Here is a 15,061-nt window from a genome sequence, read left to right as displayed (position 1 = left end):
GCAGACTACGTGACTTAATTCCTACGAGCAAATGTTTCCCCGTTACGACAATTGTGGAAAGTATTGGACATCCGGTGCGCTTCCAAAACACCCATAAATGCGAACAAAGACCTTTCGCTGGAGTCACAAGGTCCTGAAAACAAATGGAGTCCATTTTCCACAGACAAAGGAATTCTAGCGGACCCTGTGGCTCCTTCCAGGTTATCAGGCTGGAGCAAAGGCATGCGGGAATGCACCAGTGCCAACTATGCAGCGCCTCTTTTCTTTGCAGTGCCGTCCAAGCAAGCTGTGCTGAAAGGTTTCGCCAACACGATCCATTCCAGGACGATGGTCAACCAAACAATGTGCAAACATTTTTCCCAACTTGAAATGTGTTTTATTGACGTAATGTGAAGGGATTTTAGTGTTTGTGAAGTTAGCTATTGTAAGACGTACACAAATAACCAAAACCTTTGAACTTGAATTGAATAAGTGACGAGGCATTTGGACATGCTGGAAATCTCTCAGAATAAGTGCTGCATTAAGCCAAAGAAAAAGCAAAACCACGTTTGTGTAATTCAATGTTTTTTTTTTTTTCCATGCGCACTGAAGTTCTAACAAGACTGTTCGGTCATTCATTGGAATGACGTGCTTCGCAGGAATGCACCCCCTACACTCACTCCTGCACGGTTGTCACCACACACAATAATCCCTGTAAATAGCCACAAATCATAGAAGAGATAAAGGAGATAAGGGCAGTGAGCGCAAAGAATTTACACTGAGACTCAAACAAGGGCGCGCTGCTGATGGAAGGCCAGCAGCGCAAGTCATCTTTCTGCCTACTACAGTACCAACTTCAACTACAACTGCAACTCCATAACGACAATCAGTTGTCTTTCAGGGCTCTCCTCTCCTTGGTCTTTGGTCTTGACTCTGACTCGTATTTCCTTGGTCTTGAATTGGATTCACATTTGTTTGGTCTTATCCTTGACTGAGTCTCAGATTTTCTTGGTCTTGGTTTTGGTCTTGATCTGCCTTGGTCATGTTCTTGACAAGGTGTAACATTTGTTTGGTCTTGTTCATGACTCCGCCTCTCATTGGCTACGTCTTGCCAGTTGCATTGGGCTTGAATTGTTTTGACCTCCATTGGTTTGTGACCGTCTCTTATTGCTTTGGTCTTGTGCTTGAAACAGTCTCACATTTCCATGGTCTCGTTCTTGACTCTGTCTCATATTTCCTGGGTCTTTTTCTTGACTCGATGTCAGAGTAAGGCACTGCCTTAGTCTTGGTCTTGACTTTGCTTCACATTTCTTTGGTCTTGCTCTTGACTTTACTGCTGTTGATTTCTTCTGTCATGTTCTTTACACTGTCTCAAATGTTCTTGTTCTGGGTCTTACATTTCCTCGGTCTTGGTCATGACCCGGCCTCACTTTGCTTTGGTCTTGTTCTTGACTTGGTCTCACATTTCCCCGGTCTTGTTCTTGACTAAGTCATACATTTCCTTGGTGTTGACTCTGTCTCACATTTCATTGGTCTTGGTCTTGACTTGCTTTACATGTTCTTGACTACAACGCTATCCTTAGCCTGTGGTTGAGGTCAGCCTCTTTTTCCTTCAGCACGCGTACACAAGGCCAACAACCACAGCACAAACTTAAAACTTTAAACACACTGTGGTTACCAGCTGACTTTTGGCTAAATGTTTACTCCCTGAATGTTGGCCGAATATTTTTTTAATTTGTTCAAACTGTTTGAGCGCATGCTGGACTGCGGCTACAAGTGCACATAAATGTCGAGTAGCGTTAAAGTAGCATAAGCCGGTGCTTTTGTCGTATATAAAGATGACACCTAAGCCTGAGACCAGCAGCCTGTTTGCTGACAGAACACCTTATAATCATTCCTCAACACAATCCCAATCCAGTCTCCTCATCCCGCAGGGAAAGCGGGGAAACACTTTGTTTCGGCAAGCCAAAATCTTCGGAGATTGTGTCATCTTATTTCTCTAGGGGAGTTCGCAATTCAAATGTGCTTGTGTAACTAGCCTGAATTCTCCAAGCCAGGCTGTGATGTGGGGAAATCAATATTCAAATGCCCTTTATTCAAGTGACCGTTATTTTAGACAATAATTACAAATATTTAACAAAAAGAAGGCCATCCAAATTTTTTTTTACATCGTTTAGATACTGGTCCCCCTTTAGGACGGGTCATTTTGACCCGCAACATAACAGGACGATAAAGATGTGTCTTTGTGCCTAATGTGCATTGCAGTGTATTTTACGAAATTTAAAGGCTCAATTTGACCTGCTACATGACGGTTAAAATACATTTCAGCTGCTTTTTGGGCGTATTTTTGTGTATTCAAAGGGTCAATTTGACCCGGAACATAACAGCATGCTTAAGACGTGCGTTTCAGTACCTTTTTTGTGCATTGAAATGTATTTAATGGGTCAATATGAACTGAAACCTAAGAGGCTCACAGTATGTGTTTCAGTGCCTTTTTTGTACATTTTAGTGCATCGTCAGCGCATTTTGTGTATTTAATTTGTCAACCTGTCCTGCAACCTAACAAGAGGCTTAACGTGTGTTTCTGTGCACATTTTAGTACCTTATTTGGTGCTTTTTAGTGTACTGTAAGGAATTAAAGAGTGAATTTGCCTTTTTTTTGGGGACATTGTAGTGTATACAAAGAAATTTAAAGTGTCAATTTGACCCACACAATAACAGGAGGGTTAAGCTGTGCCTCTCAATGTCTTTTTGGGGGGATTGAAGTATATTTAAATGAACCAGAGCAGTTAAAAGTACTGTGGGAAAATCCCAGCGTGTGTCACTCTGCAGTCTATAGGCTCCAAAATCTGGACACTGGACAGAGAATGTTCCAGTTCAGAACCAGCCAAAAGAGCAGGACTTGAGTGGTTGAGGGTGGGGGGGGGGGTGCTTCACAAAAGGTTAGATACCTCCTCCCCCTGGTATGGGACCACTACAAACATGAACAAAGTGTCAAATATAAACTGATCGCTAGCTGTGACCCCCGGGCAACATGTCAACAGTGAACATACACTAAAAAAAAAAGGGTCAGTGTGCCTTTGAAAAACAAGCCTCTGCTTTGGCTTTTATTCCACTCCAGTTCCCTCAGCTAGGGGCTTCCGTGACACCTCCTCCGTGACATTCCCCCCCCCCACAAAGTTCATTTTCCAGCTGGTCACGTTTCACTTAATAAGTTCAGCAACGTTAGTTATGACTCACGAGCTGCAGGGCTGCTATTCCTTAGCACTGTATTAATTGTTTTCCTTAATATGACTTAAAAGTCGACAAAGGCTTTGAGACGCACGGGAGTCAAGTAGGTTGACGTTCCGCACTTGTGGGCGAGCCTCTGGGTGAAGCTATATTTACTCAAGCGTGACCTCAGCGCCGGGTGAGTGGAGCGTGCTCACGAAATGGGCTGCTTCACTCCATATTGGAGGAGAGGTTCTGCTTTCCCTTTTCAAAGCAATGTCCTGTTATCAGGCAATAGATGGTCCGGAAAAGTGCGTCCGAGACCTCGTTTTTAGCGGTTTTCTTGTATCAAACTGCCCACCTACAATGGAAACGTCAAGGCTCACACAGGTTTTTGTCAAAAAGACAACTCACCGATTTCCTCTCGGTTTTGAGATCCTGCAGGTAGCGCGAAAGCTCGGTGATGATCTGCGACGTCAGGTTCTCTGCAATCACCTCGTGTTGCCCGGCGTAGTCGTTCAACTCGTTGAGCGTGGTCAGAAAGGCCCGGCAGAACGTGTACCTGAGCAATCGTCGGACCGTTGACATTTCATTCCCGAGAGAAAACGTCTGCGTTTACCATTTAAGTCTTAAAGCTTACTTGCTCTCCTCCTCTTCCCGTGAGTTCTTCTTGGGTTGGTATTTCTTTGATAAATTCCTGTGAGAGCAAGAGTCATTTAAGTCATGTGCATTAACCATTCGAATAATTATCAATATCTCCGGATGCTTCTGGATACAGATGCTACAGTACCACCAGTGTTACAATTCCAAGCAAACAATTGCCCAAAAAATGATGGATGGCCGCGATTTTCATTGTATAATGTTGAATACGTTTTAGAACTGACAAACTGAAAACAAGAAGCAAATTTTGTCCCGTTTGTCAAAACACGTATGTAAACGCGATCCTCAATATATTCATATTTTAAATGTTCAATAATTTAACATCGTAAAATAATCCGACAAACTGCAGGAATCGAAGAGTAAGGGCAACCGTATTTTTCGTAATTGGTGATTTTACCGCAGCCATATTGTAAGGCCACCGCTACACTACGGCAACCCCGTATCAGGCCTCCGTGGACAAAACGGGACAGTCGTGAGATAATGCACGGGGGCAGGATGGAGAAATGTGGCAGGCCCTGATTGCCCGGCGACATTTTGAAATTGACCAAGTTTTTCCACAGCCAGTCACGGTGCAGATCAGAATCAGAATCAGAATCCTCTTTATTTGCCAAGTATGTCAAAAATAGGCAAGGAATTTGTCGCCGGAAGTTGGAGACGCTCTAGTACGACAATAGGCAGCCATTTTGACAAAAAAAATAATAATACTTTTGAGACATAAAAACACACTACGCAGAGTCACTTAGCAATAAAAGGTTACCGGTAATGTGGTAATGCTGATACAATTAAAGTTGTGCAATTTAATGGCAAGATGGAAGAAGCTGTTGGAATGTCTGCTTGTTTTAGTTTGCATCACTTCAAGGTGGTCCATTGTGTGATGGGGAGCAAATTTATGACCCAGCATCTCACACTCGTGGCCTACAACTCTTCGCTAATCCATGTTCATTTCCTTACAATGCTCGCCGTGTTATACCCGTTTGTGACGCTTAATGTTGAATGTGCGTGTGTGTGAGAGAGAAAGAGCAGTGTTCAGTGTGTATGTAAATAACGGGCTCTTATGCATGTTTTGGTACAAGAGATGGATTGGTGAATTAGTTGTTGACAGAAAACTAATATTATTACATTTATTAAGCGGCAGTCTGGTACAGATACCATTATAGACCGTGTGAAAACTGGAGAAAAAAATGGTCAAAGTCCCACAGCGCTTTACGTTTCAGGCAGACGGCTGCGGTGGCTGCCATGGTCGCCGAGAACATAGTATAAACACAGCCTTCGTGGAAGCAGCGCACGTCAGCGGGGACGCGCTTTGAACTGGGGAAGGCGTTCAAAAGAATCGCTTCTTTAAAAAAATAATCATAATAAATCATCGTGAGCAAAGAACTCAAGTTGATCGATACAACAGATTCATCGCCCATCTCGAACCCACCCGTCTATTTTAGATACTGGGGAGTGTAAGTGACTGCCATTATTATGTGTGTCTGACGCAGTCCTTGTGGACCTGCCAGAGCGCCTATCCAGTCAATTCCAAAGAGCGCTTTCCGCCCTAGCTACGACATCTCCATCCTTCTCGTCGGGTCATAAATCATCCGCTCAACCCCCCACCCTCCAAGCCCCGGGGGGAGGTCAAATGCAGAGCCAGTCGCCAGAAACAAACATGGACAAACATGCTTTTCTATCGCGCCCTTGTTGTGACTCGGGCTGAGCGGCACGAGACGGGAGGACGGATGCTAGGTGGCTACTCTGTCACCGAAACATCATCATAAGCCTTGTGATAGAGTCACAAGCATGGCATTAAATTGACTCGTTGTCAAAAAAACAGCATTTGCAAAAGTGGCGTTTGTACATTCATTTTACCAGAATACAGGTGCAAATTTACCAGAATTTTTATTTTTTTACTAAACTAAAATAACAATTTTACAAAAATAGTAGAAAATTTACAAGGCTAAAATCATAATTTTACGAAAATGAAGTTGTCATTTTACCAGAACTTAGTGGTAAATTTATGAGAATACAATTTTAGTTGAAATGAATGAATTCGTAATTTTACCAGAATAATATTGGAATTTTACCAGCATGAAATCATAATTTTACCGGATTAACGTCTTTATTTTACCAGACTAAAATAATATATATTCCAGATTGAAATCGTAATTTTACCAGAATAACATTAGAATTATTGCTAAGATAATGTTACACTTTTACCACATGAAAGTCATAAAAAAGTAACAAATTCACAATCAGAATTTACCAGAATAAAATCACAATTTTTACGAGAATACAGTTGTAAATTTTGAAGATTAAAGTAGTCATTTTACCACTACGCTGCAATTAAAGGGAAAATATGTATTCATAATAAATAACAGACAAAAAAACCAACCCTCCATGTGTCTGCACTCCATCCTTCTTAATCTGACCCTCATCCCTTTTGGAGTGTTGCTAGGCAGATTTAACCATCCAACTCCCCCCTCTCCTCTTGTCCTTGTCTAATTATAGCATCCAGGTCGCCATTCAGTCACTCCAAGCCAGGTGTCACGTGCCAAGATGACTTGCGTCCACTCACCTATTTGATATACTGAAGGAAATAAAGGTAGTCGTCCTCACCACGTCACCGTGGATTATGTTGGACTGGAATTTGGGTGGGGAAAAAGGCATTTAATGTATTGGCACAACCGGCGCATTGTGCATGTTTACACCAATGCAATCGGAAGCGGATTAGATGTGGATTAGTACAGCGTGTGTGGTTGCTATGGAAAAGAACTCACATACTGTAAGGTGCTGTAAATAATGACGGGTTACTATTGTTTTGTATAATTGTGTAATTGCAAATCTATTGCTGGAAAAATATATTTACGTAAGAATATTGGGGCCAATGTTTAAAGAAAAAAAAATGATTACGTGTAATTTTATCAGAAAAAAACAAACTTTATTTACCCGACTAAAACCATGTTTTTACAAGAATAAAGTCAGTATACAACGAGAACAAGACAGTAATAAAAAAAAAAATTTTTAAATGGATAAAGATGTAATTTTACCAGAATACATTTGTACATTTACGAGAATAAAATCTTAATTCTATGAGAATAAAGTTATCATTTTACCTGAACCCAGTAGTAAATGTATGCAAATCAGTAATTTCAAACAAGGTTGTCATTTTACCAGAATAAAGTCACAAATTTTACAAAAATAAAGTCATCATTTTACCAAAATAAAATCCTATTATTGCAAACCTGTAAAACCCAGTGTTTTTTATTATTTGTTTCTTATGCTCTTTGTTTGCACGTTAGACCTTTTTTTGCCCCCGCAGATTCTGGTGGGGAACGCACATAAACACAAGACGAATAGTCCTATTATCGCAAGATGACTTAATTCTTACAAAAAAAAGAAGAAGTCTGTCAGGATTTGTTGCTAAGGAAATACTGCAATGGTATTGGCTAGTCGCTATAAAACTGAGGGTGAGGGGGGAGTCAATACCATATTGCCAGTCCTCTTTAAAGATGACTAATGTTGTGTGTGTGTGTGTGTGTGTGTGTGTGTGGTGGGGGGTGTAATCCCCCACTATGCCGGGCTGTTTATATGCTCATCATCTAGTGGGGGGGGTGACACTTGTGGTTGGAGGAACGCAAATCTGGGTCAGACCTACTGGGGGGGGCGTACATAAGGCTGATACCTACATGTTGCTATGGAAACGCACAAGCGCCCCCCCACCCCCACCACCACCCCGCAGCATACCACCACACACACACAGAGTGACTTGACTTCCTCTTGCTCGAAGCAGAACTCAACAGATAACAGTCGTGAATTTGATTTCCTCTTTTCAAGTCAGCATTTTCCCCTTTAAAGGAGACACTAACATGTGGCATGCTTTCATTAAAATACTAATATATATCAACCCCATCCACAAACAAAGAGGAAGAAACCAAAGAAATCCCATTGCATAGTCACGTGCAGCATTTTGTCGCCAAGCCAACGAAATACACTTGTCAATTAATAAAATAACACAAATACACCGACTCACGCATCCACAATTTAGCCATTATTTTCAGAATCTAATGCCGGTAACACGCCAGCTCTGCTTGCCTTTTGGCTGACTGTACAAGAATAAAAATGTTACTTTTACCAGAATAAAGTCGGACGGTTCAGGTAGATATAATCGTAACTGTACCAGAGTAAAGTCCTAATTTTACCAGAATAAAAAATCCAAATTTTCAGAGCGTAAAGTGGGCATTCTTCTGAGAATCAAGTTGCAATTTGTTATTTTGCAAAAATAAAATTGTAATTAAATTGCAATGTGAATAAAATGATTGTGATTTTCCCAGAATAAAGTCGTAATCTTTGCCAGAATAGTGTTGCAACTTTCCAAGAGTATAATTGTAATTTTACCAGTACAAAGTCGTAATTCAACGTGAATAAAGTTCTTATTTTACAGCAAACACGATGTCATTTTATCTAAATCAAATCGGAATTTTCAGAGAATAAGTGGTCAACCTTTCCAGAATAGAGATGGAATTTTACCAGAGTATAATTGTAATTCTACGTGAATAAAGTTCTAACCTTACAAGAATAAAGTTTTCTTTTTACAAGAAACAAATCGTAATTTTACGAGAATAAAGTTGTACTTTTACGAGAAGAATTGAGCGATTTTATGAGAGTAAAGTTTTCATTTTAGAAGAACACAGTGGTTAATTTTATTTTCGTATAATTACACTCCAGTCACATAACTATGTGTACACAAGACATAAAAAAATATATATAATAGTATGTATGTCCCAGTTTAAAGGATTTTGAATCACTCCTGTTCAAGCACTCACCTGATTTGTTTTGCATAGTTGGTTTCGATCTCAGACCTCTCCTTGACAAATTTGGTGTACCTATCCAGAAACTCGATCCCCCACTGCGTATGCTTCTCCAAGTTGTCAAATTGATCCTGCGGGAAAGACAGAGTGCTCCGTTAATGGCAGCTGCATCAAAAGTGCCCATTTAGAAATGAATGCTGAGGTTGGAAACTGCAAAAACAATTAAGAGGAGAACGAAGTTCCTGTGGACCGCTGCAGCAAAGCGGAGACGGTGGAGCGCATTCATTGTGCCGCATCCGGACCGAAGGTGGAGCAACATACTAAGCTAACATTAGCATGCATGTATTAGTTATTATCATTTCTAGCCTCGTATCACAAACTTGCACAACCATTGAGCAACCAGCAGTGGTTTCCCACTCATACCGTAGTGCAGAGAAGTGGAGACTGTGGAGTACAGTATACACTTGCTGTAGCCTTGGGAGCTAAGGCATAGCAACATGCTAAGTTAATGTTAGCATGCATGTTTATTTTTGTCATTTCTTGCCACGTGTCACAAATCTGTTTAACCAATGAGCAATCAGCACTTGTTTTTCATTCATGTTGTGGAAAACTGGGCAGCGAAATGGAGAATGCGGAGTACAGTACACTCATACTGTACTGTAGCCTTGGGAAATAGCAACATGGTAAGCAAACGTTAGCGTGCGTGCTTATTTTTGTCACTTCATCACAAATGAGCAACCAACACTGGGGAAACTTTTCAGAAAAGTGGAGACTGGAGTATAACAACACTGCAGCATCCGGAGCAAAGGAACAGCAAAAGGTGAAGCTTACATTAGCCAGTGTGTTTGGTTTGGTCATTTCCTGCCGCGAATCACAAGTCTGATCGACCAGTGAGCAACTCGAACCTGGGAAACTGTTCAGCAAAGCGGAGAACGTGGAGTACACTAATACTAAAACATTGCTGGTTGTTCATTGGTTGAGCAGATTGGGGCTAGATATGTTCAAATCAAACCTGTATGGTAATGTTATCTTAGCTTGTTGCTGTACATTAGCTTGGGGTACTGCAGTATTAGTAGACTACAGTCTCCACTTTGCTGCACAGTTTCACACGGTCCTCGCAGAAAACCACTTGTGGTTGCTTATTGGTGGAGGAGATATGTGCTACGCTTATAGATTTTCAATAACAAACAGGCAGGCTAATATTAGCTTGGCTTGTCGCTTTGCCTAAGCTCTGGACACATGAATTGTATTACACTATTTTGCTGCGCAGTTTCCCAAGTCACTCGTGGAATACCCCTGCTAATACAAAATAATGAAAGCATAGAGTGCAAATGTCAAAATGTGCCTTGTAAGAGACAAAATCCACTGGCGTACTCACAACATTGTCGCTATATTTTTGCAGATACAAACACGCTAGAATGGCGTCACTCTGGCAACTCCCCATCCTGTCATCTACCATGTCTCGAGTGTCCACTCGATACGTTCATGACCAGAACCTGCAGGCGACATGACTGACTAACGCGCCTCTGCAGGAAAGTGTGTTTGTGACACAGGAAGTAGCTGTGGTGGGGGACAATGCTCAAGCGGTTCCCCACATCTTGTGTATTAAAAACACCAGTTGCCTTAAAGCGGCAGAAACTCACTCACAGTCAGGCCCATAGATATTGCGACATCCACAGGAGTGTTTTATTCTTTTTAAGGTATTAATATCAGGTGACTCGTGCGACAATGAATAATGTCAGAATAAGGTTTTATGACGACTCTGGAAAAGAGATTTTTGCTTTGAAAGTCCTCCACGGTACAGCTGTAGCTCTGTAAAAGGCCACAATGTTGCATGCAAAAGGATAAAATGGCCTTCACCGTGAATCCCTCACAGGGTGGGGGAGACAATAATAGTGTCTTGAGTGAGAGGGGAGCTTCCGGCCCGTATTGTTTGCTTGTTTCAATGCGCTATCACTCATCGACGAGCCACTCGGCAGACCAGATAACGCAGGAATACTTCTTTAAAAAGACCTTTCATTAGAACAGTGGTACTCAAATTGGGGTTCGTGAACTGCAGCCTGAGGATCCATCGTGATTGCCAAACTCATTTTTAACCTACTTTCGCAATATTGATCAAATATACCAGTGTGCTTGGTTAAAATGTTTTTTTTTTCTTTATGGAGATTCTGAGTCATCCAGGTGATGGTAGTCAAAGTTAAATTGAGGCAACTGGACTCTTCTTGTTTGTTGATATTTTTTTATGGTTTTTTTCGTGTTTTCGACAGCGTTCAAAGATGACTTAGGCAACTATGCTAACGATTCTTGCAAAGTGCATACCTAAATATGGGGTCTGGCACGCCAATAAAGTAAAACACACTAAACCACCACCAAACATGCTGGATGTTTGGTGGTGGTCAGAGGGGCCAGTCACTCATAGGCAATGTGAGTTAAGTGTCTTGACCAGGGACAAAACGACAACATGCACAAGGGTATAAAAAAAATAATAATAAATGTTTAAAAAGCAGGGGATTGTTTTAAAAAAAAAAAAAAAAAAGACATGAATAATCGAGGGTTCCCACAAATAACTGGAGATAGGTTCCAAAAAGGAAAATAGATGAATTTGTGAATGTGCGGTGGTCCATTGTACACATAGTAGTTATGTTTAATGGCCATTATGATTATGAGGCGCGGGGGGGGGGTCCTCCTCTCTAAGAGGTCCATAGCTTTACAATCATCAGAGCTGCAATCAAAAACACACTCCTCTACGCATAACTGGCGTTACCCTTTTTTGCAGCGGTACCATCGTATCCCGTTCCAAAACTCAGATCCAAAACCCAGGTTAGTCCGATACGGAGTCCATCCACAAGACCATTTCCGAGTAGCGGTTGGGAACCGTGCCCGCCGACTCCCACGCGACAATTCCTGATTGTTAGGCACAGAAATCAGGGAGAGACTCCACTCTCCGAGTCAATGTGAAATGTGAAGCGGCCCGCAGTGTTAATGCTCCCATCAGGCGTAAGGTGCAATGGACGTGACGGCGGAGGAGGACAGTGAGGGAATGGAACAGAAGAAGGGAGGTAGAGAGGTAGGAAGAGAAGGAAGGGAGGGAGGAGGGATGGGGCGGGATTACACAGGAAAGGGATTACAATTGAGGGGGGAGCGTTGGCCTTGAACCTCCCACCCCCACAGGCCTTCAGTGGACCACATTTTTTTATGACGTTAAAACCATAAGAATAACATCCTAATCTCCAATTTGAATCATTTTGGGCTCATGACATCAGGGCAAGAGGAGGCAAACTATCCACTGGAAACTTTATGAATTATCAATGACAGGCAAGGAAACAAATTATTTAAAAGGTGCACACTTTACTTTGGTCTAATTTTTAGATTTCAAAACCTGGCATTTGAACATGGGTGTGTAGACTTTTTATATACCTTTTAGGTGCTTATTGATATAGACACAAGACTAATTAATTCAAATGAAGTGTCGGGATTTCACTGGACTCGGTAGTCTGCAAAAACGTGAGACATGCCAATCCGAAAATCTTCAACCGAGTTTTGTGGGGCCATTTAGACAAAACAAACAGTAACCACATTTTGTACCCTAAAAATCCAAACATATCAGGATCTGATTACGAAAAAATTCAGTGGAAGGCCGTTGCAACCCCTAAAAATAGCAACTGTCAAGCACTAACGAGACTGCCATCGTTTGTTACCCTGAGCCAGAGCAAAAACATGTACATCCAGCAAAGACGCTCCATAACTTCCGCTAACAACCCGGGTTAAACCTAGCTCCTCCTCAGCATATTTCAACATATTTGCCTGATACCAATTACTACTTTCCTATTCTGCAGAGAGCATATTAGCGATGAACAGCGAATGGCGAACAATTGGGGATTCACTGCAGTGTTTCTTTACAAAGTGACATCGCCAACTAGTGGCCCGGCATGAATATTACAGCCTTTTCAGTCCGCGTGAATGAAGATAGTTTTGACAACAGTTAACTGCATGTGAAACCTTTCAAAAACACCCGAAAACTCTTCGTTCTCTGCTTGTTATTTCAGGACTCAGCCACCACTCCCCATGATGTGTGCTCTATTGTGGTAGCACATGAGGGAAAACAAATAAAAGTGCCCGGCTAAACATTTTTTTATTATTCGGGAAATGGAAAGAGAGTTCAAGCGGGGGGGTGGGGGGCTGGGGGGGGGCTAAATATAAGTACACGAGGCCCATGTGACATAAAGCAAACAAATAAACGGTTGTTCAAGGATCAGCCTGCTGACCCACAGCCCTTCCCAAACGGTGACAGGGATTAGGGATCATCGAAATGCACCATACCGCCACCTAATCGCAGCGAATGCACGTTATTTAGCCACCACTCCTGATTAGAGCTGCTGATTACAGCCTACCCAGGGAATATTGATCTGATCTAGCCAGATAACGGGAGAGCTCCTAGTTTCTCGAATGAATGGACTCTATCGGAGCAAGTGAGTCAATCACATATGATGCAATCAGGCTCGACTGCGGTGCCTCCAGGTGCTTTCGGGAGTTGAGGGTATTACCGCAACGTTGCTATCCGATGGCAACCATGTACACGAGGGGGTCCTCGGTTTATGTTACGAACGGCGCACAATCAACTAGTTTAACTCAAACATATTTCATAAAAACGTACCGCAAATGACTGATAATACAGATTTAGCACTAGAGTGCACATGAAAGATCGCATATTTGGACACATTTTTCAAATAAGCATCTGGGTTCATGCATCAAATGAGAATGACTGTCGTTGTGATCATCGTCTCTCTTAAAAGTACAAGATTGTTGAAAACCAATGGAGCAGTGAGAATTTTTGATGGCCAAGATGAGATGCAATCACTCGACTACAAGGTTTGCCATAAGGCAATTGCTGCGTAGCATATTCAGAACTTGGGACAAACGCTCCCAGGTACCCGTTGTGTTGATACCACCGTCAGTTTGCCACTCCGATGGACACAGACGAAGTAGAAGAAGAAAAATCAATACGTGATTAAAAACACGAGAGAGTGAGAGAAAATATTAACTCAAGGATTTTAAAAGGGAACCCTTGCTAATGACCACAAAAGATAGGGTAACAAACTGAAAAAGGTGTACAAAGGTCACATTATTGGATCACAAGCAACTCATACCAGCATATCTTCAGATGGAAGTCAATCTAATTGTATTTTAAAGACCTTTGTAAAGCTACTTCAAATTAAATTTTTTCACTAAATCATTCAGAATGAGCAATCTGGGTTCAATGACTTTTGGTGGGGTTCTAGTCCATCTGCTTTTATCCGAACATGCTAAATGGTTAAGGGTTAGGGTTATAAATTGCAGAAATATTGCTTATTGTGTTTCCGGTATTTTAATGACCTCTGCACGGTGGATTTAGGGATTACATGTCATTTTTAAGGATCATTAAAAAAAAATTCAGTATCTGCAGATACCCAAAATAATTACTCTTACCAGAAAAGAAACACAATTGCAATAATAAAGGGATAGCGTTGACCCACGAACGAAATTTAAATGAAACGATGTTGACCAATGAAACTGGTGCTGGGGTAACCTTTTTCTAACTTTCCAGGGAGCGCCACTCAGTGAATTATGGGATTCTCCCTACACAGCTGCTTCAAACAAAATGGCCGATTTGCTGTTCAGGTTCGTGACGTCATCGTTGCGACTTTTTTAATGCGGTCTGTTACGATAGCCCTTTTCATCCAATTTCATGTCGATCGGTGAAACTGGTACCAGGGGGTCATTTTCTTTTCTACTTTCCAGGGGGCGCTACCCAGTTATTTATTTATAACCCGAAGATTTACAGTCTCGTCTGCTTAATGCTTCTTTTACATTGCATCAGAGGCAGACAGGAAACCTGTTGAGTCAATGCAAAACAGATGTTCCGCCAGAGTCTTTGGGCCTGCGCAGACGTTCTGGTGGGGAGCGGCACCCTGAGGCCTATTGTTTTGAAGACAAAGTACAGTAGAACTCCTGATAACCTGTATTCATAACACGGCCCACTGACAGCTACAATGGATCTTGCGACAACTTTTATGCGCAATCCAAGACGTTGTAAAGATACAGACGTGCCACCGATGAGGATCAGTAAAGGTAATAACTTTTTAGGGAAGCATCTACTTTAAAGGAAGGTGTTTATTTGTCACAGGAGGCCGACAAACCGGGCTGGCTGTTAATGTGTTTTGTCGTCCACTTACGATAAGGGAAGCACCAATTTGAGGAAGACGTTAATTTGTTGTAACGATTTCACTGACATAAGTCATCTGTGAAAACGTAAAACATGCTTGATCACAAAGTGTGCAACCGAGGTATGTGAGGACATTTCGGCTAGATTCTAGCTTTTACCTGAAAACAAATAGGAACAGTGTATTGGATCCCCAAAGAATTTTGGTCCGCATTTTGGCCAG

General features: G+C 41.8%; 1 protein-coding gene across 23 annotated transcripts in view; it reads right to left on the bottom strand.

The window, feature by feature from the left end:
• The window catches only part of LOC133489997 (formin-binding protein 1), a 61,905-nt gene that overhangs the window by 34,752 nt on the left and 12,092 nt on the right, over positions 1-15,061 (bottom strand). For 21 of the 23 annotated variants that reach the window (XM_061799413.1, XM_061799426.1, XM_061799410.1 and 18 more), the window contains 3 exons: positions 8,655-8,770; positions 3,830-3,886; positions 3,604-3,751 (listed from right to left, as the gene is read on the bottom strand). In XM_061799413.1, coding sequence (XP_061655397.1) covers positions 3,604-3,751; positions 3,830-3,886; positions 8,655-8,770 — 321 coding nt within the window. Of the gene's footprint in view, positions 1-3,603; positions 3,752-3,829; positions 3,887-8,654; positions 8,771-10,017; positions 10,162-11,403; positions 11,685-15,061 lie in introns of those variants that run through there. The other 2 variants (XM_061799427.1, XM_061799423.1) reach the window with 2 other exon arrangements.

The sequence above is a fragment of the Phyllopteryx taeniolatus genome, chromosome 15 (assembly GCF_024500385.1).
Source record: "Phyllopteryx taeniolatus isolate TA_2022b chromosome 15, UOR_Ptae_1.2, whole genome shotgun sequence".
NCBI lineage: Eukaryota > Metazoa > Chordata > Actinopteri > Syngnathiformes > Syngnathidae > Phyllopteryx > Phyllopteryx taeniolatus.
Note: the sequence above shows the minus strand (reverse complement) of the source record. Positions and strands in the feature narration are given on the sequence as shown.